Raw genomic sequence first — 27,835 nt, 5'->3', positions numbered from 1 at the left:
ACGCCTTAATACTTTGGTCTTTTCATTGGCTCATGGGGGCTGGCTTCCGTTTTTGGCGTAACTCCTACAATAGCAGCCCTACCCACGCCTCTCCCTGGCTTGAGAATAAAATTTATCCCTATATGTATTCACAAACATGTGTTTCTGCAGTTGAAAACAAAAATTATCGGGTCAACACCGATTCTCAAAAGCGCAATCCCTGCTCTCCAATTTCATTACCTGAACGCCTTTCGTGCCCCAAACCGTCACCTGCCTCACGCACTTGAGTGTCATTGTGAAGAAATCGATAAAAACCTCTTTCCCATGATTTTAAATACCTCTTTTCTATGTCATGATACCAAAATTAATGTATTTCCCTGGTTTCTTTGTTAATAATAACAAACCTGCCACTGGGGAGTATGAATTGTTACCCAAAGGATACAAAAACACTAATTCAAAGGGAGACTGACACCTCGATGTTTTGCAGCATCGTCCACAATAGCTAAGTTACGGAGACACCCCAAATGCCCATCACTGCTGAATGGATAAAGAAGATGTGGGGGAGATGCCCAGATACAGACAGAGACACAGAGCTACGATGTGCTGTTACTCCGCCGTCACAAAGAATGAGATCTTGACATTTGCCAGGAGGAGCTCGAGCTGGAGAGTATTGTGCGGAGTGAGATTAGCCGGAGAGACAGGTACCGTATGATGTCACTCGCGTGTGGAGTAAGAAACAAAACAAATGAGCAAAGGGGGAAAGAGACAAACAAAAGGCCAGAGACTGAACTACAGAGACCTGACGGTCAGTGGGGATGGGGGTGGGGACGAGAATTAGGGAGGGCCCTGGTCCCGATGAGGGGAGGCACACAGTGCTGAAGCCCCACGCCGCACACCTGACGCTCTCCTCACGCTGCCCGTGAGCTAACGGGAACGCAAGTAAAAGAATAAGATTCATCGACGACAAGAACCTATCATCGCTCTTCATCTTCACAAGAAGTGTCCCGTTTCAAATGCTTTCCCTGCAGCACACGTATTCCGGAACGAGCTTGGGTCGACCACCTCACTTTGAGACGAGCTTCCCAGACGCTGAGCTGGGGAAGCCCAGGCCGGTTTGCAGGTGCTGGGGACCATGTGGCCATCACGGGCAGCGCAGGGGACCCACCAGCCCCGACTGCAGCCCTCAGGGCACCGCCAGAAAGCGCTGCAGCCGACTGCGGGTGAGAGGGAATGAGAGGCCACCGGCAAGGCGGCGAGGCAGGACCCAGGAAAGGTCTCTGTGCACACTCGTGGTCGCCTGTCTCTCTTCTTTGTAACACGATGGCTGCTTACGTTGAAAAACTGTACCATGACAGGGCTCAGACCGGTGGATGACGCGTGTGGCAAGAGTGGGGCGTGGAGGACAGAACTTTTACATTGGCAAAGATTTGACCTTCAAGTGAGATGATGTGCTAACTCGAAAGGGACGGGGAAGGATGGATATTGCAATCCCTACAGCAACGACTGAAAAAACAAACAAACAACAAATAAAAATATATAGCTTCAAAAGACAACGATAAACTAAAATGGAATTCTGAAAATCAAGCAACTCTCAAGAAAAGAAAGGAAGAGCGGAACAAGGGCTGCCGAGGAGGAGCAGGAGGAGCAGGAGGAGCAGGAGGAGCAGGAGGAGCAGGACAGACCTCAAACCGCGCCAATCGCTACAATAAATTACAATAAACACAGAGGATGAAACTCACCAAAGAAAAGGCAGCACAGAAAGTGGATTTTACAAAGGGAGTCTGGGTCCAAGAGCTGCGTTCACGCAGTGCGAACACGCCGGAGGCTGAAAGCAGATGGGGAGAGGGCCCCCCCGCCACACCGAGCGGGACCTGTCACCCCGTCACGGTGCTGAAGGCAGACGCGGAGGGAGCAGGGGGTCCCCGGAAACAGGGGAGCATTTTGTAACAGCAAAAGGGTCCACACAGCACCAAGCCCTAACGATCATAAATGTGTATGCGCCCAATAACGGCTTCAAAATACACGCGGCAGGGACCAGGAATTTGCAGTGGCGCCGCACGCCTGCGGGTGGTGTGCGGACACGCATTCTCGACTGAACCATGGACAGATCAGGAGGAAAACTGGAGCTCCCGAGTAGATCTGGTCGACTCAGAGAATCAGACAAAGCTTTCCATCCCGCTCTGTTTGTGCTGGCAGTGACACCTCGCAGGGAGCTGCGTCCTCCACGTCTGGTTGCAGGTTTAGTGTTTTTTGCTGCTGAATGGGTCTGGGAAGAGAAGCTGACTCCGACCCCAGGCACAGCACAGGTCGCTCTGAAGGCATTCCAGTCTCCCTTAGAGATAGGGGTCATGTGTGGGGAGGTCACAAGTCACCCAAACACCCAAACACCTAGTGGCTCTGTCCTCGTTGGGTGTGACCCTGAGTGGGATGAGGAGGTTTATCTCTTTTATCAACTCTTAAACATACAGAAATTGCATATCCCAGCATCTCCCCTACTGAGGAGGCAAGCAGTCCAATACTTAAGTATAATTAATAAATTACAACTCACAAAAGTTTCCTTATTGCAAAAAGGAAAAAGAATCCCATGAGCAAGATTCAACAGTCTGTTACTCAGCCAGATTACACACAGAGCAGCAACAACTAATCTCACACCAACGAAGCATAACGACCCTGTTCGTTAATGAGCTTTAGACACTGTTTTGTTTTCATAAAGCCCCTGAATATTTAAGATTATAAGCAATTTAAGGGTTTCTTGTTCAACCACAGATTTAAGCTCAGCTCTGATGGCTTAAAAAAATAGGGAAACAAGAAATGATTACGGATGGAAAGCAGAAGGAGAGCCAAGGGTCCCAGGAGAGAGTGACGGAGCTAGCGCCAGTGGTGACATGGCCACTGGGACGCGTGGCTCACAACTGCACCCGAGACACAGCTGAGAAGGAATATCAATTCCAGCGTCCGAAACCAGACTGAGTACTCGCGATCAAGAATGGCACACGTACTTAGCTGAGTGTGCAACTCGATTGCTTTCTCAAAAGACAATGCCGGGGCGCCTGGGGGGGCTCAGCAGGCTGAGCATCTGACTCTTGGTTTCAGCTTAGGTCATGATCTCATGGAGCTTGAGATCGAGCCTGAGACCGAGCCCCAGATCGGCTCCGTGCTCCGCGGGGAGTCTGCTGGATTCTCTCCCTGCACCTCCTCCCCTACTCCCTCTCGCTCACATACATGCTCCTCTCTCTCAGATAAATGGGTAAATCTTTACTATCCTAAGGAAGAAGAAGAAGGATACGCCTACGTATACAGCTGTGAGGTCGTTTCTCAAACCTCTGTTTATGATCACGAAAAACAGGAGGCTGTCTGTGAATGCCCAGTGATTGGACAGGCTGAGAAATTTGTCACACACACCCACACCCCATGTGACCAGTAAACATCGATGTGACCGATATGACCGGGATGATGTTGACCCGGGGCTATCAGACTGTCCGGGGCAGGAGTAAACAGAAACAAAAGATAACAAGATACTATGCATAGTATAATGCTAACTGTAAAAACTCCCCCGTAAGTTCACAAGTGTAATTATACGTGTTCAAGATCTGGTCATTCGCCTATAGCAGAGTACTCACCGAAATCATCTCTGAGTTTGAGGGTTATAAGCCATTATTTTCTTGTTTTTACTTCTTCTGACTTTCCTATGTGCACATGAGTTATTTATGTAACGACATACATGCAGATTTTTTTTTAGGGGGAGCAGAGGGAGAGGGAGATAGAAAGAGACTCCGAGGCAGATTCGACACCCAGCACAGAGCCCCAACAAGGGGCTCGATCTCACGACCCTAAGATCGTGACCTGAGCCGAAACTAAGAGTCAGACGCTTCACCAACTAAGCCACCCAGGAGCCCCGACATACACACAAAATTTTAATCAACACACCAGGGCATTTCCTACTTCTAAGATCCTTAAATTCTTTGTTCCAATGAAATCTCCATAGTGTTTCAGACTATTAGTAAATATTTTCTCTAAACTAGGTCAAGTCAAGCCCAGTCACTTCCCTCTGAGGTCCCCGCTCTCAGCAGAGTGGGTACCGTCCAGGGTTCAACTGTGTCTCCCCGCACCTGTGAAGGTGACCTTATGGAAACAGGGTTGTCGCATAGGGAATTCACAAAGATGAGGTCCCGCCGCAGTGGACCGGTGTGTTCCTAAGAAGAGGGGAGGAACACGGAGAGGACACCCCCGAGCAGGAGACAGCCATGTGGGGACAGGGACGGGCAGAGATGGGAGAGAGGTGGCTGCCGGCCGTTGCTAGAAGCCAGAGGTGCAAGGAAGGGTTGTCCCAGGAAAGACTGTAGAGGATCGTGACTTGCTGACAGCTTGATTCCCACTGATCTACTTTCCATAATCCCCTACCTACTAATCCGGGCACAGCACCAAGACACGGCAGTTCTCATGGGACCTAGAGCGTTGCCAGTATTCTGGATGGTTCAGTGTCTGTGTATCCGTACCCCCAACTCACGGTAGTGGCCTGCCAACAACACTTTGCATGCTTCCCCGGAAGAGTCTGCACGCCCTCAGCAGCCACCACCAGGCCTTGGGGCACTGTCAGAAGCGTCCCTGTCTCCCCATCCGGTCTTGCTGTCCTCAGAAGTTTCTGGAAGCCTGTTGCTGGGAGGAGGACCAGAAGAGGTGGTGGTGATTCCACCAGGCCCAGGGAGGAAACAGCTCCTGCATCGTCGGGGAAAGATCCGACGAGGACTCCCTGGAGGAGGCTGTGTGAAGGGAGAAACCGGGCAGCCAGGCGTCCAAAACCAACGAAAGGGAAAGTCACCCCCCTCTGGCCCCCGGGGGCTGATGGAGCTGGGGGGGCAGCTGGAGGGGCCTCCCCCCCACAGCGGTCACCCAAGCCAGAGCCCACGTGCCATCAGCCAGCAGGGGTGTGGGGAGACGCAGCGGGCAGGCGGCCGTCTGCAGGGGCCGGGCAGGGCAGAGACGGAGCCGGGGGGAGAGCAAATGGGCAGTAGCGGGCGCAGGTGGAGTAACCTTGGAGGAATGGTCCTTACCGAACCCTGCCCAGGGGAGAAGCTGAGGAAGCTGTAGAGACCCCAGAGCCTTCCTGCCATGCAGGCGGCCTTCTAGCAAATGCGAGTGCTCCGCGCATAGAGGTGACCAACACGGGACATCAAGAGTCGGGCGGGCACGGCAGAGGGGAAGGAAGCAGGGTGCAAAGAGAGAAGGGAGCCTGACCAAGGCTTCTCCGCCCTTGACGCTGCTCTGGTCCCTGGCCACGAGGACGCCGACAGCATCGCACAGGGCGCCGGGCCCTTCCCCTCCCGTGTGGCTCCCTCCGCTGTGTCTCGCCAGCCGAGGGGCTGCAGAATTCAGGCCCCGGTGCAGTCACACGCACAAGGAAGCGCCAGGCCACCCGTCCCTGCCTCCTTCCAACTTGTTCTCACACCTGTCTGTGTTACGGCGAGATCCACGCAGCAGATGACTGACCGTCTTCGCCATGTGTGTCTCGTTCTGTGGCGCCGCGTATGTTCACGGTGTTACGGTGTTACGCAGCCGCCACCACTGTCCGTCCCAGAACTTTCCATCACCCGCAGCTATAACTCGGTCCCCACTGAACATGCGTCCCCCTCCCCCAGCCCCTGGCACCTGCCCTTCTGCTTTCTGTCCCTGCGGATTTGGCTCGTCCAGGGGCCCCTTACTGACTGAGCCACAAGGCGTTAGTGCTTCAGGGACCGGCTTATTTCCCGAGGCAGAAAGCCCTCAAGGTCGGCCACACGGTCCCAGCGGCGGCCTCTCACTCTTCCACGGTAATAGTCCCCCACGCGTCCACACCACCGCGTCTCAATCCCTCCTGCATGTGGAACAGCGGGCCGCCCGCCTGGCATCCCGGCGGCCTCTCCTAGCATTGCTGCCGTCACGCACGTTGTCCCTTAGGGTCCTGTCCCCAGGCCCCCCCACTCCAGCCCAGACCTGGCTGCATGAACAGCACGTGCTTTCCCCGCGGGGCTCTCTCCGGGTCCCCAGCAAGGGCAGGCCGTGCATGCCGCCTGGTCGCCCAGAGCGCTGGTTCTCAGCAAGCACAGGGATGCACGAGGGATTAACAACAGCAAACACAGGGAAGTCCCAAACCTCTCACCGCCCTGCAGGAGTCACTGTCCCCCGCCTACAGCCCTAGGCTCACTTCTGAGGAGGCAGAGGAGGCACGGGGGAGCAAGGTCTTCCCACCTTCAGTTCTGAGAAGGGGATGCTCTGTCCCACCCACGTCCTCTGGGCTCAGGCACCCAACACGATGAGCTGATGACCCATTTCTCCCTCCCAGGCCCGGGTCTGAAGGGACATGCAGCCTGGGCTCTAGGCTCCCTGGGACTCTCTGGGCCAAGGGGCCCATCCCGACAGGCACAGCGCCCAGCAGCAGGCACCCCTGTCCGGGGCCGAGGGGAGAGGTGGCATGGCCAGCCACCGCGCCCACCCCAGAGCCCCCCGACCAAAGCCCCCTCTGACCCCACCCACCCCAGTCACTGTCACTCCATGGCCTGCTTCCCTGCGACATAAGTGATGCCTCCCCGTCTGCCCCTGCAGGTGTCCAGTCTGTGGTCAGTCGTCTTCCAGAGCCAACAGCGTGAGCGGGAGCCGGAGCTCACAGGACGCCCGCAGCCCGTGCATTCACGAGAGGCCTCCCCCGAGGAGCGGCGGCCGGCGGGGTGGGGCACGCTTCCGGAGGACGGACACGGCTCTGCGGGCATTCGGCGTCCAGCTTGACGGCGACACCTGGCTCGGCCCGACCGTCAGGTGCACACCTGGAGCCCGCCCGGCATCTCCGCGGAAACGCCGCTTTCCCGTCTCCCGAGCTCTTACACTGTGCGTCATTACAATAAAATCTTTATAATTCTCTATAAAGAGAAGGGAAGTGACCGGAAAACCTTTTCCTGCACGCACAGCTTTGCTGTCTATTCCTGCCAAAGGACTTTAAAAAGCCAAGAAACAAAATGGCTTGAGCTTAGCCCACGAAGCCCGTACATTTATCAGGGTATAAGCACCGCGGCTGCAACGGGACAGCGGGAACCAGGCGACGCAGACGGGAGCTCGGCCCTCTCGCCCGCGGCCCCCGGGCTCGGTGCTTCACGCCCCTCCCCACGCCCCCCAGGACCCTCCGGCTCTGCACCGTCTTGCCTGCGTCGCAGCAGCCGGCTCACTTCTCGTCCACGCTCGCGGCTGGAGAACAAACACACTCCAGGAAACCACCTTGTGCGCAACCAGGTGGCCCCGGAACTCCTCACGGTGCACCTGCGCCCACCCCAGCCGCGGGGAGGGTCACGTAGGACCACGCCCGACTGCAAAGGAGCCTGGGGATTGTGGTCTCTACCTGGTGGCCTGTTAGTAAATTCCCCTTCCTTGTGTATCTTCGCTACAGCGGTGCCCGCATAATTTGTAAACACACGAACATATTCGGGATGCAAGCTAAGCTTGTTGTAACCCTAGGGAACACATGGCCAAAGAAGGTTTGGAGACACGAACCCACAGGATCAAGGCTAAGCTTCTTAGCAATCCTTCTTCAGAGTCTGACCCAGCTACTTTCGGCCGCTTCTGCAGGCTTCATCCCAACACGCCCAGCCATGCTTGGAGACCTCGGGCCAACTTGCCCCTCAGTGCCTTCCTCCCACAGCCTCCTCCTCCCACGCTCCCCCTTCTCCTCACCGCACACCGGCCGGCCCCTCAAGCCCTAGGCAAATGTGCCACCCTTGGGGGAGTGTTTTCTAACTTCTAACCGTTGGACTTCTGTTCCCTAGCATTCTGTGAGCCCCTGGAGGAAACCAGAGGAAACCAGCCACAGTGCGTGGAAATGGTGTCCTCCCCCTCTCTAGCAGGCAGAGCAACAGACTCGGCCCTTATGTGCACATGCCAACCGCTGGGACCTGTGGACGTGTCGCCCACCATGGCAGGGGGCCTTTGCACATGTGACGGAGGGTCCTGAGACAGCACCGTTGTCCAGTAGGTCCTGTGTGAGCATCAGGGGCCTGAGAAGTGAATGCGGACACGGCAGAATTGGAGAAGGAGGTCTAAGGACAAGAGGCGGTGGGCAGACTGGCACTCGCAAGGGGCCTTGAGCCAAGGAGCGGGGCTGGTCTCGAGAAGCGGGTTAGGCAGAGAAGTGGGTTTCCCCACGGAGCCCCCAGCCAAGCAAGGCCCGCTGACAGCGTGGATTCCGCTCTCTGAAACCCATTTCCGACGTCTGACCCCCTGAACTCGAAGATAATAAATTTCTGCTGGTGTACGCCTCTAGGTTCGCGACAGCCTGCTCCCGCAGCCCTAGGCCACCCACCCGGCGCCCTTCTCCATGAGCCCAGGGCTCCCTGTCGTGTGCTGAGGCTCGAGCTGCCTGCATGTCCTGCGCAGTGTACACAGCCGGTGCTCAAGGATGGTTTGTGAGTGGAACCTGGGGTGGGGCTGGGGGAGGGTAGCGGCCTCAGATGCCAACAGACTGGATTTGAGTCCCTGCTCGGACTTTCATCGTGTGCTCCGAGCAGATTCCCGAATCCGGGACTCGGTTTCCTCGCCCGACAGAACACGTGACACCTGCTTCAGGTGTTTGCAAGGATTAAGTAAGATGTGATATTGGCCCTTTGTGTTCTGGGCGATAACCAAGGAGATCAAGGCCCTGAGGCTCGAGGCCCTCGCTGGGGGGGGGGGGGGTGTGCTCTGTGGATCTTGCCTATCCCCAGCCCCCACCTGGCTCCTAGTGTCCCAGATGTCTGGGCGTCCTCCGGGCACACCACTCCCCTCACCACACCCACGTGAGCCTGCCTTCACCCTCCCCTGGAGTCCCGGCTGCGGTGACCAGCTCTCTGGGACCCCCTGCCCTGTAGCCGTCCTCCGTGCCCGGCGCCTTCACCTGGCATTTTATCCTCTCCTGGCTCGGAGGTGCCTCGGGGGCAGACCCGTCGCAGGGATGAGGGAGAGTTAGAAGGAACGCAGGCAGGGACCTGGGACCCGTCCTAAGAGGAAATGCCCTGGAAGGAGCCCTCCACCCTTCCCCACCTGACAGGGGAGGTAACAGAAATCCCACAGGATGTGACAGGGGAGGTGACAAAAATCCAATGGGAGGACCAGCACAGGGAGGGTTAATCAGATTAAAACAGCCCACGGGCAAGCCCAGAAAACCCCCTGGACGTAGAAACTCCGGTGGCAGCCGCCGTCAGGTCCCCTCCCTCCTTGGGAGATTTGTGCTATCACTTTGCTGTTGCTCAGTAAATGTCACTCTGTGGCCCTCCAGTCTGTCTGGTCTCCCTCCTTGGTCTTCAGAGCCGCATGACCGAGAACCTGGACAAGGACAGAGAAGAGTCCTGCAAGACGAGCCCCTTCCACTCCTGGCGGCACCTGGCTGTCCTGGGCCTATGGGCTGCCAGCGGAGCTGCTGTGATCTCAGCCGCCTTCTCCACGTCTCCTGTGTCTCCCCTCTTCTCGTAAGGACGTCAGGCATACTGGATTCGCACCAAACCTCCTCCTCTATGACCTCATCTTGACCCAGCACGTCCACAAGGACCAGATTTCCAAATAAGGTTGTATCCTGAGGTCCCAGGAAGGACATGATTTGGGGGACGCTGGCCAGTGCAGTCCGTGCACCCGTTTTGCCACGCCCGTGTCCCACACTCCTGCACAGCACCTTCGCCTCCCCAGGAACTCGGGCTCTGGCCCACGGCCCGCCCCCACATCCTGAATGTGACATCAGCCAAAGCAACTTTGTCCTCCACGGGCACAGCCCGTCCAAGCCCCAGGCTGTCTGCCCCGACCTCCCCGGGGCTGGCGACTCATTCCACACCACTTCCGCCGCCCAGTCCGAGCGCCACTCCTCGGACCCTGTCGTCACGCACAGCTGCGGCCTCGATCCGGACGACGCACTCCTAACACCTCCTGCAACCTCTCCTCTCCAGACGCCAAATCCAGTCACAGACGTGTCGGTGCTGGGTTTCTGTCCGCTCATGGCAGAGCCGACTCCAGAGCTCACACGGTGCTCCTTCCTCCCGGGGGGCCTCCGGGAGAGGCTGGCTCCCCAACCCTGCAGCATCCCCCACTTCTGCCCTCCTTGGACTCCATGACCCCCTTACCCACTAGTCAAATTCCTAGGCTTCCTTGCTCCATCATCCCAGAAAAACTCGGTCCTGAATGCCCCAGAGGGCAGGCCTTCCTGCCCTGGCCTGCCCCGGCCTGCCCCGGCCTGCCCCGGCCTGCCCCGGCCCGCCCCGGCCTGTCCTGGGCATGGCCCGAGGAAGAGTCGCACCACCCTGAGGCCTCTGTGGGATCCCGGCAGAAACCTCAGCAGGCGGGGGGCACTTCTCCTCGGCTCCTCCCCACTTAGTTAAGTCCTCGACCTTCAGCAAGGCCTGGAACTGCCCCGAGCTAGGCCCTGGCGCCCACCCACGCCCCCACGGCCCGCCCATCTCAAGTCCCGTCTCCTCTCACACCGGCTTCCAGGTGATTCCAGTAAATTCCCGGACTCCGCAGGGACTCACGCCGCATCCTTCCCCTTTATCAGTCTCGCTACCAGAATCTTCCCGCGGCATTAAATTGACTCCGGTCTTCCTCGTTTGTAAAAGAAAAGAAAACTCCCTCTGCCCTGGGTCCACACTGGGCCCCCCACTTTCCCTGTCTCCACCTCTCCCCCGCACCCCACAGGCACCGCACGCCCCACGCCCGCAGAGGGAGGCAGGGCTGCTGTTTGTCTCGCCGCTTCCCGCCTCCTCCTGGGACTTGCGGGCGTCTCCCCTCCTTCCAGCCCTGCTGGGCTCCCCAGCCCTGCACCCTGCGGCCTCTTTTCCTCCTCGCCATTCCCACGGCTGTCAGAGGCGCACAGATTTCTCCCCCCACACGCGCTGCCTTGGCCCATCCTCCAGAGGCTTCGGCCGCCATTTACAATGGTCCCTGACGGACCGACGACCTTGCACATCTAAGGGTCGGCCTGGAAGGAAAGGACAAACTCTTCTCAGTCTTCCAAGATCTTCCTCCTGGAGTAGGAATGAAGTGTCCGGGAGACAACTCACAGGAGAGAAAAACAAAGATGTATTACGTGCTCACCGCGGTCCGATAATGAAATTGAGACATAAAGGCATTCACTCTGGAAGCTTCAATTAGTAAGGAATTCTAAACAGAACAGGGGCTATGGTAGTAAATGAGTCAGAAGTAACAAGAGCTGTCGGCACAGCCTTCTCGGCTGCAAATCTCCCACCTCCGGGCATCAGGATGTCTCTTCCCTGCCTGGTACAGGAGGGAACGTTCACGTGCTAGATTTGTTTCCTGCTTTTAGGAGACAGAGGAGGCTCTGGGTGTCCTTTTGCACAGGTTGTCTCTCTCTCTTTTTTTAGATTTTATTTATTTGACAGAGACAGACATCACAAGCAGGCAGAGAGGCAGGCGGGCGGGGGGGAAGCAGGCTCCCCGCTGAGCAGAGAGCCCGATGCGGGGCTCGATCCCAGGACCCTGAGATCATGACCTGAGCCGAAGGCAGAAACTCAACTCACGAGCCACCCAGGTGCCCCCAAGCTGTCTCTTTAGTAACTTATATTTTAAATAATCAGTATGCCAAAGTGGCACCTTTGGGGACACCCTAATCATGTCTCTTGGACCCCCCTTTCAAGTGACTGAAGGAAAATGTGACCTAACCAGACCTGCAGAAGCAGTCTGGGCTCTTCCTGCCAGGAGCGGCTGAGTATTGGGACGGGAGAGCAGGGGGTTAACAGCCGTGGGGCAAACCCGGGCCCCGCGAGGACAGGAGCGGAGAGAGCTGACTGAGACGCATCTTTCCCCCAAAGGACTGTGGTAGCCGCAAAGCGGAAGATACCTCGCGGGGCCCGGCGTGGCTGGCTCGGCAGCGCACGGCCTTGTCTTTGCTTTTCCTCCTTGGCCGCCCACTCGCCTCTTTCCCTCACTCTTGTTGGGATGATGCCGGCCAAGAAAGTCTTAGCAAAGGAGTCGAGATGCTCCTCGGCCTACAAAAATGCCATCTCGCCACCAGAATTGTGACCGGACTGCGTCGGGCCCACGGGCTCATGAGAATCCTGAAGTCTTCGTAGTAACAGGTGCTGACAAGGACGTGCAGACATCGGAACCCTCATTCCTCGCTGGTGGGAAGGTGCTGTGGGGCAGCTGCTTTGCAGGAGAGGCTAACAGGTCCACTAAGGACGGAAGACCAGAGCCACCACATGACCCAGCCCCGGCACGCCCAGCAGCCCCATCCGAGAGAAGCAAAACCTGGCCCCACAGAGACGCGCACTCCAAGGTCCCCAGACGCATTGTTCATCCGAGCCCCAAAGTGAGGACGATGCAACTATCCAACAGTTGGCGAGTGGGTAATAGAACATGCATTTCCGTATAATGGGACATTATTCAGCCACAAAAAGTGAAGTACTGATGGCAGGACACAACACAGGTGACCCTTGAAATATTCCCCTTAGTGGAGGAAAACAGGGGCGCCTCGGGAGCTCAGGTCGTGGTCCTGGATTTCCAGAATGGAACCCCGCACCGGCCTCCCTGCCCACTGTGGAGTCTGCTTCTCCCTCTGCTTTCTCTCATGCTCTACCTCCCATATAAGTAAATAAATCTTTTTTTTTTTAAGATTTTATTTATTTGACAGAGAGAGAGATCACAAGTAGGCAGAGAGGCAGGCAGAGAGAGAGGAGGAAGCAGGCTCCCCACCAAGCAGAGAGCCCAATGTGGGGCTCGATCCCAGGACCCTGAGATCACGACCTGAGCCGAAGGCAGAGGCTTTAACCCTCTGAGCCACCCAGGTGCCCCTAAGTAAATAAAATCTTAAAAAAGAAAAAAGAAAGAAAGAAAGAAAGAAACCAAAGGACACATATGATGTAATACCAATCATATAAACCTCCAGAACAGGAAAACCTATAGGGACAGGAGACCGCTAGCTGCCCAGGGCTGGGGAGTGACACTGGGATTATGGGGTTTTTTAAACTTATATTCCCGGGGCACCTGGGGAGCTGAGTCGGTTGTCCTCTGACTCTTGATGTCAGCTCAGGTCATGATCTCAGGGTCGTGGGATCGGGCCCTACAAGCCCTGTGTTGGGCTCCACGTCGGGCCAGCGTGCTCAGCGGGAGTCCACCTGTCCCTCTCTCTCTCCTCCTCTTCTCTTGCTCTGTATATTTAAATAATTATATATTTAAATAAACTTAAAAATCTTTTAATTAAAAAAATAAAAATATGTTTTCATATTTTCTGAATGTTTTGCAAGCATGTGGTATTTTTCTATTAAATATAATATACTTAGCTATTTACCCTACACTGAAAAGATATGTGTTATAAATTGTTATTAAAGTTTAAAAAAAAAAAGCAAAACAGGAATATTGCGTATGGGCGGCACATCCCCCACTGCCTGACCTCTCAGATCTCCCAGACCCCGCACTTCCCTTCGTGCCCTTTGTCTTCTGTGTGCAGGAGCTACAGAGGTCTCGTTTCCTGAGTGAGTTATTTGGGGAGAAACTATGGGGCTGTTTAGTCCGTAAGCAACGGGAAACTTTCCTCGCTTGACGGCACGTCTACAATGATTAACATAGAGTGATGTGATTAAGAACTGGATGGTGCTGTCCCGAACACGTTTCCCCAAATACTTAACTCAGAGTAACTGGCGGGTTGGGGAGAGTTGACCCCATCATGCTCAACGCAGAGCCCCCGTGTGCTACCGAGACCGCAGCAAGAACGCCGTCACCGAGGGAACGGACTTGTAAATCCTCAGAATATCTCAACAGGGCTCCCGGCTCCGTGCCTGTGGTTTGCAAGGCTGTGCATTGACGTTCCTCCGGTGCGGTTCGCCTGGACCGACTTCCTTCGTGGGACCACACTCTACCGGCACCGGGGCAGAGCACAGACCCTGGCGGTGCAGGGGTAAGGCCTCCGGATACGGAGGCCGCCGGCAGCCTCGGCAGCAGCCCTCCCACCTTCCCACAGGGCTGCTGGGCCTCGGGGTTGCTCCAGGAGGCCCTGATTCACACAGTCCTGGTCCACATGTGAGGGAATGCAGAGTCCGAGGCCGGGCTATGTGGACAGCCCCTCCGGTGGGGAGAAATGAAGCCACATGAACAGACCTCAACCCACATGAACCCATGCGATGGAGAGTCCCGCTCCACACAGGAGACAGACAACACAGGAACCCACGAAATATTTTCCTAAGGGGCGCCTTGGAGGTTCTGTCAGTCACGCCTCCAACTCTTGGTTTCAGTTCTGGTCATGATCTCAGGGTCCTGAGATCGAGCCCCACCCTGGGCTCTGCACCGAGGATAGAGTCCGCTTGGGGTTCTCTCTCCCTCCCTCCCCGCCCCTCCCCCCACACCGTCTCCCTCTCCCATAACTAAGTCTTGAAAAAAGCGTAGCTTCATAGGGTTTGTCCTTGTACGTAAGGGGAATTACAACGGAAAGTGACACTGGGCTGGTCTGCGTGGCCAGACAGGCTGGCGAGAGAACAAGGAACACCCACCATGCCTCAGGTCCCCCAAGACAGATACCCTGATTTCAGGGCTGTAAGAGTTCCACAGGCGAGTGGAGAGCCCTGAGCTCCGCTTCCTGGGTGTTCATTCAATATCTGAATGAACCGGTTTCCTGAAAGCTGGCGAGAAGCTTCCTCCATTCGCTGGGGTGTCCTGAGTCTGGGGCAGGCTTCCATTTCAGGGCCAAGACGGTGGTGTAGACTCTCGACATGAGGTCCACACCTCGACCCACAGCCCGAGTGCACGGTGAACGCCGATGGCAGCGTGGGGGAGCGGCCCAGGCGGCTGGTGGGCGACCCAGCAACGACTCAACCCTGCAGCGGCCTGGCGCGGCCAGCCGTCCACCACGCCGGCGATTGCCTGCCGGTGAACGGTGGGGCAGCTTTCCGTTTGTCCGCTTTTTAAAAAAATGTTTGGCTTCTACAAAATTGCAGCATGGCTCCGCCGGCCCGCGCTTACGTCAGGCGCCTGGAGAAAATGGCCACGACCCAGATGACAAAAGGCCCCGAGGTCGAGAAGGCTTTGAACGTCTGCGTGTGAAGGTGATCGCGGCGACCAGCGCGTGAGCCTGAACGCCCGCGTCCGCCCGCGCCGCAGACGGGGTGACGCCCGGCCCGCCCTGCCCGCCACCCCCGCTTTGGGGCCGCGCGGGAAACCAAACGAGTCACGTTATTAGCGGCGCGCGGGGACCGCGGGCGGGTCTGAAGCCAACGGCGTCCGCTTCCGCGACGGCGCCGCTGCCTCGCGAGCGGGAGAGCGCAGGGGCGGCGCACACGCGGGGCGGCGCACACGCGGGGCGGCGCACACGCGGGGCGGCGCACACGCGGGGCGGCGCACACGCGGGGCGGCGCACACGCGGGGCGGCGCACACGCGGGGCGGCGCACACGCGGGGCGGCGCACACGCGGGGCGGCGCACACGCGGGGCGGCGCACACGCGGGGCGGCGCACACGCGGCCCGGCACGAGGCTCCGGGCGGAGGCGGAGGCGCCGGCCCCGCAGCCGGCCGTGGGCGGCCCGCGCGAGCAGGACGGAACGGCCCGGACCCCGGCGACAGTTCCGAGCCGGGAAACGGCCGCGGTGGCCCGCGCAGCGCCCTCGCGCCCGGGAGGTCGGCGCAGCCCCGCAGGCAGCCCTGTTCCTTAACTTCCCTGTGTTACCACCAAAGCCTCGTGTGCGCCCCGGCCCCGCTCCCTGGGCCTCGGGGTTGCGGTGCGGGAGCGGCTCCGGACCACGTTTCCGGCGGATTGGAAGCCGCTCGGGTGGAGCCACAGGCCGATCCCGACCAGGCCCGCGCGGTGCAACCTCCGCCGGGGAGGGGCCGCCGGGGATCTGCTCTGGGCCGGGCCTCCCCGCACGTGCGCTCGCGCGGACGGGGCCGAAGACCGGCCGCGGCTCCGCATCCCCAGGAGCCGCTCTGGCTCGGCGCGTCGCGGGCCTCCGACCGCGCGGGTACGACGCGCGCCGCTGCCCGTCGACGACGAGCCGCCCGCGGGGAGCGCAGCGCGGGGAGTCGCCCGTGGCCGGAGCACGGCGGGGCCGCCGCCCGCGCGCCAGGAAGGACGACGTGGCCGCAGGGGCAACCGCTGCGCGGGCGCGGCCGTGGGCATCCGTGTCACGGGACGGCTCCCGCACCCGCCGTGCGGCCGGGGCGCGCACTCACACGCGCGCACACGCACTCACGCGCGCACGCACTCGCGCCCCCTCCGTGCCAGCTCTGCAGGGGGACCGGCGGGGGCACCGAAGGCGCGGGCCGCACCCGTCAGGGGACGCGGCAGGCGCTGGAGCGGCCGGTCGGCAGGACAGCGCCACCCGCGCGCCACGACCGGGCGAGGACCGGGAGGCCGGGCCGCGCGACCGACGGGCGCCACCCCCCGCTCCCGCCGCCCCGCTCTGCCCTCCCAGGCCCGCCGGGCCGGTCCCCGCGGCTCCCGCCGCCGTCCGCCCGCCGACCGTCCGCGCTCCCGAGCCAGCGCGGCGCGAGGCGGCGGTGGCGTGTGCTGACGTCATATGGGCCGCCCGCCCCGGATTGGCCGCGGCCGCCTCACCAGACCGCGAGCGGACGGGCGCGCGGGCGGGGCGGGGCGCGCGCAGGCCACGCCCCCAAGCGGCGGGCCGGGCAGGATCACGTGACCCGGCGCCCCTCCGCCCGCCTTATAAGCTGCGCCGCGCGCCCCGCGCCACGGGCCCAACTCCAGGAGGTCCGGGCCTTGACCTCCTTCCTCCGTGAGCGCGCGCGCGGGCGCCCCTCGGACAGGTACGCCGGGCGCAGTGGGGGGCTCGGAGGCGGGCGCGGGCTGGGGCCGAGCTCGGGCCAGGGGCGTGGATGGGGAGGTCCGGGCGCCCCCACCCCCTCCCGGGAGCGGGACGGACCCCGGCCCGGCCCCGGGGCGGGGCTGCACCCCCTGACCCCGGCGAGCCGGCTCAGCGTCCCCTCCGTCCGGGCCCCGGTACCTTGCGCCGCGCGCGGACGGCATGCGGGAAACTTTGGGGCCGGACGGGCCAGCACCGGAGGGGCGTGCGGAGGGCACTCGCGGGCCCGCGGACACCCGGCCGCCGCCAGCCCGCGCGCCGCCCAGGGGGACCTCCCCGCGGGACCTGCGGCGCGGGCCGCGCATCTGCGGGCGCCCCAGAGGCCCGGGCTCTCCCGTACGAGCCGCTATGGGTGGGCGTCGCGGTCCGCCCCACGGCCCCCCCGGGCCCGCGCGCCCCTGGCCCGCGAACTTGACGGGTCCCGCCCCCCGCTCCGTCTGCCCGCAGGAGCGCCGGCCCGCCCGCGGTGACCGATGCCCAGGCTGGACGACCACTGCTGGAGCTGTTCCTGCGCCCAGGGCGCCAGGCACCGAGGCCGCCCGGGAGCCGGGGCCGGAGGGCTGGCGGCCAAAGTAGGTGACATGCTGAGCCCCGCCGCGCTGGCGGCCCGCAGGGGCCCGGACCCGGACCCCGCGCCCGCCCGCGGGCCTCGCAGCCCCGGGACGGGGGGTCGCGGCGCCGGTGGCCCCCCCGGCAGCTGGCACCACCACCTGGTGCAGCGGAGCCTGGTGCTGTTCTCGGTGGGGGTCGTGCTGGCCCTGGTGCTCAACCTGCTGCAGGTGCAGCGGAACGTCACCCTGTTCCCCGAGGAGGTCATCGCCACCATCTTCTCGTCGGCCTGGTGGGTGCCCCCGTGCTGCGGGACGGCGGCCGGTGAGTGCGGCGGGGTGCGCGCTGGGCGAGGGCGCGGGCGTGGTGGGGAGGGCGCGCTGGGGGGTGTCCCGGGGGGAGCCGCGGGGGCGCCGGGGCAGCCTCCCGCCGACCTGGCCCGGGGGCCGCGCGCAGAGCCCGCCGCTGTCCCCTGGCCGAGCGGGCCCGGGATTGGCGGCCGGCGAACTGGTGAGCGGCGCGGCCTCGCTGCCATTGGCCGGGCGCGCCAACACGCTACCCGCCGGCCGCCGAAAACAAACTGTCACGTGGGCCGGCGGGCGGGGGCGGCGCGCGGAGGGGACGCCCATCCCGCCGCCGGGGTGCCGCGGGGTGCCGCCCGGCGAGTGCCTGGGATCGGGCGCGCCACCCTCTTGGGGACTTTCTGGGTTACCTGAGAGTGCGCGCTTGGTCTCGGCTCGCAGGCCACGGAGCGCTTCCGTGCCGGGCCGGCGCTCATTGTTCCCCGCAGCCCCCACGGGCGCCAGGTGCGGAGCGGGAAAGGGCACTCGGGCCCCTGCCCTCAGCGCGCCGGCTCTGCCGGACGGAGCAGCGGTCTTCCATGTGGGACCGGATCGGGGCAGGTGTGCCCCGCTGTCGCTGTGTAGCCGGCGTTTACGGACTGCTTGCTTTGTGTTTGATGTGCTCTGCTTTGTGCATCTCACAACAGCAGGCTCTGATGGCTCCATTTCACAGATATGGAAACTGAGTCACAGAGGCCTTAAGCATCCCTGTCTTAGGGGAACACAGTGGACGGCGGGGCCACTGTGCATCACACTGCAGACTGCCTCCGTGGAGTCTGGGTGTGTCCCCTGGACTGTGGAGACACATCCTGTTGGCAGCAGACTCACTGACCACAGCTGGAGGACACAGGGCTCAGAGCCGGGTGCTGTGTTCTAGCCAGGACACATCATAGGGGATACTGCAGCTGCTCAGTGTGTAGACTGCTTTCGTCTCTGTTCTTAGGAAGATAGGGTCCTACTTGGCCTTTGTAAATCCTTTAAGCATATGGCTATCCTATTAAAAATCCTCTTTGAGATTTTTACCTAGAGGCAGATTCCTTTTTTCATGCACATATGGTAAAGCAGTTCTTTCTCCGAATCAAAGATCTGATCTTAAAAATGAGGTATTTTAGGTTAGGCTTTATTTGCAGTTGAAGCTTCAGGGGATTCTAGGACTATCTGAAACACAGTGTCTCCTGCCTCATTTAAAAAAAAAAATTATCAGATAAGCTATGGCAAGATCCAATAGTACATTTGTATCTCTTTAGCCTTTAACCCTATAAGGTAAGGTTAAGTTATAGCAAAATAAGTTCTAGAATTGTTTGGGTTGTGGTTTTCAAAACTCTAAAATTAGAACTTGGTAAAATGTAATACGAAATAGAAACTGAAACTCTCCCATCGGATGTTTTTATCAGGACTGTGTCTCTTGTTTCTCTGTTCCGGAACCTGAAATAGTTTCCTCTTTCATGGGACACCAGGTGGAACTGCCCCGTGGCTTTCGAGCCTCCACCCTCGGTGACTTTAGGTTCTGAGCCTTGTGTCCCACAGTTGGTCCCGGGGCCAGGACCGCCACCAGTCCCCATGTGCCCTGGTCCTGCCTTGGCTTTGTCTGCTTTGCTTCTGTCCTGGAACGCCACACCCTCCCCTGTCTAATTTCTCTGTTCTCTTGTTTTAAAATTCTGTGCCTGTGAAAAAGCCATAACTCTCCCCCAACAGTAAGCTCTTCCTACTCCGCCTTCTAGTTACATAACCCTCGTCATTTTACACATGAGGGAACAGACATGAAGCTCCAGGTCCCATCAGAGCCCACGGGGAACAGGGACCTGGTTCTCTGAGCCTGGTCCCAGGCTGTTCCCACAGGTCAGGACCTGGAGTCGGGGCAGGCTCAGCATGGTTGACTCGTCATAGCGTTATATGGATAATTACCCCTGCCCGACTCAAGTCTGTGCTCACCTGGACTGAAGAACAGCCATTTTATTTTCAGTTTCTCAAAACAGTGTGATCCTTTTGTTTGTACTCAAGGAAAACAGAAATACAAAATCCGTCTTCGGCTGTCATATTATAGCTTGTACATTTTTCTAGGAAAAGAACTGATTTGAGTAATGTGTTAATGATTGGCACATTGAGATCCTTTCCTTGTGAGCCAGCATGCTCTAACACTGTGTTGTTTTCCTAGCTGTCGTGGGCTTGCTGTACCCCTGCATTGACAGTCACCTCGGCGAGCCGCACAAGTTCAAGCGGGAGTGGGCCAGCGTGATGCGCTGCGTGGCCGTCTTCGTTGGCATCAACCACGCCAGCGCCGTATCCTTCGCAGATGTGCTCGGTCCAGAGCATTTCCTTAGCTTACATGTTGAAGTGTTCTGTGCCTTTTAATCAGTATGTATTGTCTCCTAGGTCAGTTGAATGGCCTTCTTCCAGACCTTTAAAGACCTTGGCTTGGTGTCTACTTGGCAAGAGTTTTCAAAGTGGTTCAGGAAACTTAAAGTAATCCCAGAAGTGGAGAGGACTATCTCTGTTGTGCGAGTCTTCCGGCCCCTTGGAGTGGGTTTTGTGAATTCCCTCTCACCTTCCCACCTCCTCTGCTGTGAGGACTTGGTTGCTCTGGCCTGGGGAGCAGCGGCTGGGGGGGTCCCTGTTCATGGGCCGCTGCTTCTAGAGGTTGGAGAGAGACGGGTCTCTGCTTCTCTGCCCCTCCCTGGCTGTGCCAGCTGTGAAGTCTCAGGGCCAGCAAAGGTGGTGTCCTCTGCAGGGGGTTCTTAACCAAAGGTCCCTAAACTTCCTGAGCCCTTGGGTGGAAGGTATTGCACAGAGAACATCCGCGCTGTACGTCAGTGCGTTTGTCAGGAAAACGGGTCGTAGTTTCCCAGGTCTCAAAAGACTTGGGGTTTCTTTAACACAACTAGATTCTATTTCAAAATCTTAGGGGAAGGTCTTTTTAGAGTTACTATGTCCTACTCTACCTGTATCTTAACGGGAAGCGTCAAGACGGGATATTATACCTTAGCTCTGACAACATTTGTGTTTTCACCTGCCAGTCGGTAGCGCTGTGATGAGAGGCAGGCGTGTGTCCACGGACTGTGGGAGCGCGTACTGTCAAATGACAACGGATGAGGCACCCGAGGAGACATGGGGAGAGAAGTGTGTTTCCTCGGCTCAAGTTAATAGTCAAAACAAGAAATAGGACGGGGACTGCGGATGACTCAGCAACAAAATGTGCTGTTCCGTGGTCAGATACCAGCAGCTGGAGCTTCTGGAGCGTTTCCTTGTAGATCGTGTCTCACCGAGTGACCCAGCGGAGTCCTCGGGGTCATGGCAGCCTTGTACCCAGCAGACCTTTTCTGCTGCAGTCTGGGCGGGTTCTTTGGATGGAGAATTATGGGCTGTGGAATAATGAAAGCACACGTGTAGGCTCTGGGGCGTTTTGTTTGCTTGTCTGGTTGGTTTTTTCTTTGGCTTGTTTTGATCATCTTGAAAATTATTGAACTTTTCTTTAACCTTGCATCACTAGAAGTTGGATTTTGCCAATAATGTCCAGCTCTCCCTGACATTAGCGGCCCTGTCTTTGGGCCTCTGGTGGACATTCGACCGTTCAAGAAGTGGCCTTGGTCTTGGGATCACCATCGCCTTCCTGGCCACGCTGATCACCCAGCTGCTGGTGTACAATGGTGTCTATCAGTAAGTCTGCGCCCCCAGGCAGCGACTGCGTCTGCCAGCCATTCCTCCACTTTTGTTAGAAATACCCACGAAGCTGAGATGCCCTGTTTTACTTACATAAACATGAGGTCAATTTAGGCAGGAAAGTCTCAGAAGTGCTGCTGGTCGTGGATTGACGGCACTGTTTCCTCTGTTGTCTCCGCAGGTACACGTCCCCAGACTTTCTGTACATTCGCTCCTGGCTGCCGTGTATCTTCTTCTCCGGAGGCGTGACCGTGGGCAACATCGGGCGGCAGCTGGCCATGGTACGTCCTGACGCGGGCAGCTCCTGGCACGGCGGGGCTTAGCCCCGTAGAAGCGCTTGACGAGAGTCGCTGTGACGTGTGCTGCTCGATGTCTAGTTGAGACCCAAGAACGATTATTGAGAAAAGCAGACTTTTAAAAAAAAGAGTAACAACACCAAGGCAGCTCTTTGCTAAACTGTAAAGATTCAGGGATCTGTAAACACATGGGGAGCTAGGAAACAAGCAGGGTAGTAGGGCCACCCGTCACGGAACAGACGCGAGTGGTGACTTTTCTGCGCTCTCTGCTACTCCGGGAACCGGCAGAGTGCAGTGGCCACAGTGGCTGATGGGGGGCTCACGGGCCCCCCCATCCTGCGGGGCAGCAGGTGCCAGGAGACCCTGCGCCAGGGTCCGGGCCTGGGGAGGCCGGCCCTGCCCTTCCTGGGACCCATGGGCCTGGCTCAGCAGCGCTGGAAACCCCGCCGTGGTGGGGGAGCCCGGCTTCCGGGGTGCGGAGCCATTTCCCGCGAGCCGGAAGGCAGAGGAAGTCGGGGTCGCTTCGGTGGTTCTGGTCAGAAGTAAGTAAACACTCATGTCTAAACACTTTAGTGGACGTGGACATTAAACTTCTTCTCGAGTTGACTTGGACTCTAGGCCTTCAAAAAGTGAACTGAAGAGAACTGTGGCCCTAGGAGGCCGCTGCCCTCAAAGAGCAGCCAGGGGCTGGGTCAGAAAACTTATCTCGGTCCCTCCGGCTGCTTACAGAGTTCGTGTGTGCCAGCTGATACTCGCTGGTGGGGGTCGAATTTGAAGGCTGCTTTGGGCTGGTTCCCAGAAATAGAGCTGATTTCCGAAAGACAGAACGTGTAGCTTGTCCCATTGGTTCTGGAGCTCCTCGTCCCCCGTCGCCCCCCTCAGCCCTTAGAGTTCTGTGCAGCCAGTGCCTCGATGGGGGATTGGTGAAAATACAGTTTCTCGCAGCCCTGATGAGGGTCAGAGGACTTGGCTGACTTCTGTAGGCCCATGCAGCCTCATGGGGGATGCCCCTCAGGCTGGCTTCCTGCCCCCAGCCAGCCCACTGACTGCTTTTCCGAGTAGAACCTGGCAGACCCACCGTCTCTCCGCCGTCCGTCTGCCAGTGCTTGGCTGCTGTCACGCTCCTGTTTCAGTAACTTCAGTGGAGAACTCCTAATACAGCTTTCGGGATAAAGCTGTCGTCAGCCAGGGGGACTTCATAAGACGAACATTTGTATGACATTCGGCACGTCAGAGGTGGTGGCTTCGGGCTGCTGGGGGTGCTGCTCTGTGTTCTCAGAGAAGGTTCGACCCAGGCTCAGCCCGTACACGTGTCTTCCGGTCGTGACGGGCCTCCCACGGGCACGAGTTGTAAGCGTCTAGAAATGGTGGGAGGAAACGTCTTCTAAAAGTCATGCAAATTGTACCTTCGAAAATACCGCTTGAAGATTGTGTTCGTGAATGGTCCTTGCTGTGCCCCGTAGGTCATTATGGTAGAAAGCTTAAAATTAAAAATTGAACCGCTAAGTTGTAGAGATAAAACTAGCTAACTGCAGGGCTGTGATGCTCCTTACTGAGGCTCGTTCTTCCTCTTTAGTGTTTAGAAGTGGGGAACTTCCCTAAGGATGTTACTATCGTGTCTTGAAATGCGGGGTGTGACCATCCCCCTCCCGCCCAGGTGGTGAGAATGAGGGACTTGTCAAGGCTCTGTGCCCACCCACCTCTGTTTCCATCCGTGAGAGGGTGCGGGTCCTGCCCCGGGTCCCAGCCGCAGGGACAGTTAGCAGAGTCAGAAGCGGGGGCTTCTTCCTCTGGGCCGCCCGCCCGCGGTGCTGTGGGCCAGGAGGGGAGCTGCTGGTGGCAGGTGGCCACTCCTGGTGGCTCCAGGCAAGGGACACGGCAAGGTCCCCATTGTCTGGCTGGAGAGCCAGGACGGGTGAGCATGTGTGAAGCGGTGTTCAGTTGTGCTCCTGGCTGTGTTGATGCTGGAGAGGGCTCCGCGGTGGAGCGCGGTTTCCGGCAGCTTCTGGCGCCATGGCTTCAGGGAGTTACGGATGCCTGTGGGCGGGAGCCAGCTTGAATTCCTGTTCCACAGCACGGGCCCTCGGACTTGGTGGGCAGCACTCGAGGAGACCAGCCTCTTGGGGAGACGGCAGGGAGGTGGGATCTGGAACAGGTTAGAAGCTGCTGCTCCGGAAAGTACAACTGTGCATGGTTTAGTGTACGTTAGATTTTTCTAGTCTTCATTTAAAAAGTTACAGCAAGGGGCTCTGTGCTTTAGAACCTCTGCCTTCCGCTCAGGACATGATCCCAGGGTCCTGGGATCAAGCCCCGCATCGGGCTCTCTGCTCAGCGGGGAGCCTGCTTCCCCCTCTCTCTGCCTGCTTCGCTGCCTGCTTGGGATCTCTTTCTATCAAATAAATAAATTTTTTAAAATCTTTTAAAAAGCTATAGCAAAAGCATTAGTTTTAGGATCAGAAACCGAAGTGATGTGCGTAGGGACTCGCAGTCGGTGGAGGGTGTGGACGGGGGAGGAGGGAGGCTCGCTGGGCCCTCGCAGCCCGTGCACGTGGGGTCCCTGCGGGTGGCTGCCTCCACTTGCAGCCAAGACCCCAACTGAGCTTCTGAGCGCCGCTGCCTTCCTGGGCGCAACCCCGGCCGTAGACCCCGTCCTCCCGCCGCGACCGCAGTGGGCAGCTGGTGCCCGCCTCTCTGACCGTCCCGGCTCCCACCCCCGCACCTGCGCACGCCAGTCTCAGGAGGGCAGCCCTCTCGCTCCGGGACGGCACACCCCGTGCGGCGCGGGCCGCCTGCGCCCCGAGAGAGTCCTCTGTGCCCTGCAGCGGCCAGCAGAGCGGGGGGCCTGCCGATAAGGTGGGGGTGTGGGAAATGACACTTGTCTCTGACTACGCCAGGACCCAAGAATGAAATACGCAGGCCTGATGAAGGTTCCCTGCCTCCCTGCTGGTTCGGCCTAAGTGCTGCTGACCCCAAGGTGGCAGAGGGCCATGAGGGCCTGGAGAGCGGGAGGGGCTGCAGGTGCCCAGCCCTGGGTGGCAGGGCTGGGGAGTGAGGCCCAGGCCCTGTCTTGGAGCAGCCCTGAGGCCGCCCACCGGACAGACTGGGAGAGCTTACCCTGTCGTGCAGGCGCGTGACCTGGCAGGGGGGAGCCTCCCGGCCGAGGGCAGCGCGGAGGTTGTTGGGGGTGGGGGCTGTCTGCTGCGCAGGTGGCTCCCCTCCTGCCCCGGCCCCTCTAGCCGAAGAGCTTCTCCTTCGCACGCGCGCAGAGCTCACCTTCTCGCTCTCTTTCCGTGCAGGGGGTTCCCGAAAAGCCGCATAGCGACTGAGTCTTCAGACCCACCGGAGAAGAGCGCGATTTGGGAAGAAGTATACATTGGATTGTGACAAAGATTTGTCTTTTTTCCTCAGTGATCCATTTAGATGGGGCTGACTGTCCCCATGACTCCCGGAAAAATAACTCACCTGTCCTAGAGTAGCACGCGGAGAAGAGCTGCTTCTCTCGAAAGGGCACTTGCTTGATGCGCCCGTGCCCGAGTCCGCTCCGGAGACGCGCCCCCAGGCGGGCAAGGGAGTGCTGGCAGGCACGGCTTCCCGAGTATTTGATCTCCTTACGTTATTAAAAGCAGGTTGCCATATTTCAAAGCCTTGAACTGAAGCCTAATTACCAGCTGTTGGTTTTGTATCGCTGCCCACAGGGGATAGAGCCCGATGGTGCTTAACAAAGGTGAGGTGTGGAAAAATAGGAATATTTATCCAAAAGTTTTAAAAAATAGGGTTGGTAAGAAGAGAAGTGGCGGTGAGCACAGGGAGGCTGCATGGGGAGGCCCCAGTGCTGAGACGCTCACGCCCCCACGCCTCACACGCATGTGCCCCGCAGCGCACAGCCGCGCTCCTCCCTGCCGCGGAGCTTTGTGCAGACAATCTCCCCGAGCGCAGAGGGCAAGGAAGGCCGCGGGTCCACACTGCGGTCGTCTGAGGGCCTCACCGCGACACCTGGGGAGTTTCATCCCAGATCCGTAATCTGAGAGGGCGTCCCCGTCTGCCGAGCGTCTCGGGCTTAGGGATCCGGAGTCGCGTGCGGTTCCCCCCGTGCACCGGAACGGACACAGCGATGCGTCCACGGCCCTCTGGAATCTGCAATCCGTGATTGCCTCGTGAGCGCCGCGTGCGCACGCCGCCGCCTGGAGCGCCGCGCGTCTCTAAACACTCGGAGATATCGGTGAGCACAACGTCTTCACGGACTGGCATAGACCATCCCGGACCCGCTTCGCAAGGACTGGGTCTCAAACATTAAGTGCAATGTATATGAAACCAATCTGAGCCTTGTATTCTCTTAAATATTTATTTTTTTTTAACGTATGAGAGGTTGAAGAGGGTTCTCCATTCATTTCAGTGCTGCGCGGAGGCGGAACTCAGCAATAATTTCTTTTAGTTAGGAAGTTACTCTGTTGTGCCCTCCACTGAGCCCCGGTCCTTTCCAAATACTCCAGACGTGTGGGATGGGTAGATAGACCTGGCATTTTTACTTACAAATTTACCTTTTTGTACTTTGCAGTTTAAATGTTTTTGTTTCAAATTCTGTGAAAGTGACTTCATTACGAGACTCCTTTTGACAAGAAACGGGCAGTGGGCAGGACGGGGGGTCGGAGGGCCAGGCGCCCGCGGCTGGGAACGTGCCCCCTCGGCTCCGCTGGTGCAACGATCTTGATATGGTTGTTCAGTTTTGTTCCAAGAAAAACACCTCGGAGCAAATTGTAGGTGACTGTGTAGCTAATCTGTATTAGAGGAACTTTGTGTAAAAGAAAACAGGATCGTTCCGAACTTGGCACTGACCCCTGCACGTTTTCTGAAAGTGCAGTTGGATGATTAGCCGTGTGAAGAGATTTTTCAAGGAAGAGGTCAGCATTTTATGAAAAACCAGAAGTTATTAGGTGAAAGCAGTGATTGAATCTTTAAAGTATACTTGATCATGTACAAACAGTAAGTATTTTTTTCTCTGAAACTGGAAGTAAATCTCTATCTCTTAGAAATAATGTAGCCAAAAAATGTGAATCTGAAGAATTTTTTTGCCAATACTTTATAGCAAGTATATGAACCAAAGTGATTTGCGTTTGTAAAAATGTAAAATATTACGAACAAAATTTGCACTATACCGGATACAGACATCTAGTGAGATTCACAGTCATACTAAGTTTTCAGCACTGTGTTCTTTTTGCATTCATTTTTTACTTTTATTAAAGGTTCAAAACCAACGCTTGTGTTTACAAGGTTTTCTTTAAGGGGATGGAGGGGGTTCTCTGGAATGTTAGGGTTCGGAATGGGAAACGGCGTTACAGCTCTTCAAACGTGACTAAATGTTGAGCGAACCTCTTGGGGAAACGCTGCTGGAGCGTATTTTTACTTCGGGTGGGAAGTGGGGCGGCAGGGTACCCCTCCCTGCGCCGGAGGCGGGGCCTCTGCCTGAGCCTGGCCCCGCCCCCCAGGAGATCTGTGCTCTGTCCAGGTGAAGGCCCCTTCTCCCCATCCCAGATAGGTGTCTCCCCACAAAGAGCCCAGGAACAAGTCCTGTCAGAGGAGTCCCATGTGTGTCCAGCCCAGGGGCTCAGACCCTCCCAGCCCGGGTCTGAGTAAATCCGCGAGGCCTGCGCTTCCTGGCCTGCGGCGGGTAGGTGGGACAGGGATCCGGCTGCCTCAGGGGCGAGACTCACCACTCAGAGGTTCCTCCTTGTCCCTCTGCTAGTGGCAGGGCTGAGCGCAGGGACTCCGCGGGTCCTGAGTACCCCCCACCTCAGCAGCAGAGTTTCTGGAGATGAGAGACACACTGGTGCCGGCCGGCCTGCTGGTCAGCCGCTGCTCCAGGGACGTCTCACCCTCGCATTACAGGCTTTCCCTCCATGCTGGTGACAAGACGAGGGAGGGAACCTGCCTTTCCTGGGGCGCTGGGGCGGCTCAAGTCAGGATCTCAGGGTCGTGGGATCGAGCCCCACGTCGGGCTTGGCACAGAGTATGAAACCTGCTTGAGATTCGCTCTCCCTCTCTCTGAAATATAGTAACAAAAAAAAAAAAAAAACTTGTCTTTCTATTTCATGTGTTGAAAGAGACCTTTGGCATTCATTTCTTTTATTAAAGGTTCAAACTCGGGTTTGCTAGCAATGCTCACTTGGTGAGAGTTTCCGCGGTCTCTGTAATAATGTGGCCGGCAGGTAGAGACCGAG

At 58.2% G+C, this 27,835-nt stretch overlaps 1 protein-coding gene across 1 annotated transcript; it reads left to right on the top strand.

Moving 5' to 3' along the window:
- Positions 1-17,250: 17,250 nt before the first annotated feature.
- On the top strand, positions 17,251-26,872 carry INSIG1 (insulin induced gene 1). Its single transcript, XM_045086314.1, has 5 exons — positions 17,251-17,650; positions 19,823-19,947; positions 21,155-21,321; positions 21,506-21,605; positions 24,917-26,872. Exons 1-5 carry the CDS (start codon positions 17,251-17,253, stop codon positions 24,944-24,946), a joined length of 822 nt encoding a protein of 273 aa, XP_044942249.1. The 3' UTR covers positions 24,947-26,872.
- The last annotated feature ends 963 nt before the right edge of the window (positions 26,873-27,835 follow it).

Source organism: Mustela putorius, unplaced genomic scaffold (genome assembly GCF_011764305.1).
Source record: "Mustela putorius furo isolate JIRA1106 unplaced genomic scaffold, ASM1176430v1.1 tig00000929_pilon_pilon_pilon, whole genome shotgun sequence".
NCBI lineage: Eukaryota > Metazoa > Chordata > Mammalia > Carnivora > Mustelidae > Mustela > Mustela putorius.
The sequence above is the reverse complement of the archived record's forward strand: the minus strand, read 5'-3'. Positions and strand labels throughout refer to the sequence as shown.

What these genes read in the sequence shown, in the direction of transcription:
- INSIG1 (XM_045086314.1), top strand. Translation starts at nt 17,251, where the DNA reads ATGCCCAGGCTGGACGACCACTGCTGGAGCTGTTCCTGCGCCCAGGGC. An exon ending in GTGCTGCGGGACGGCGGCCG is followed by an intron (nt 17,651 to 19,822) that starts GTGAGTGCGGCG and finishes TTGTTTTCCTAG; the next exon opens with CTGTCGTGGGCTTGCTGTAC. An exon ending in TCGGGCGGCAGCTGGCCATG is followed by an intron (nt 21,606 to 24,916) that starts GTACGTCCTGAC and finishes CTTTCCGTGCAG; the next exon opens with GGGGTTCCCGAAAAGCCGCA.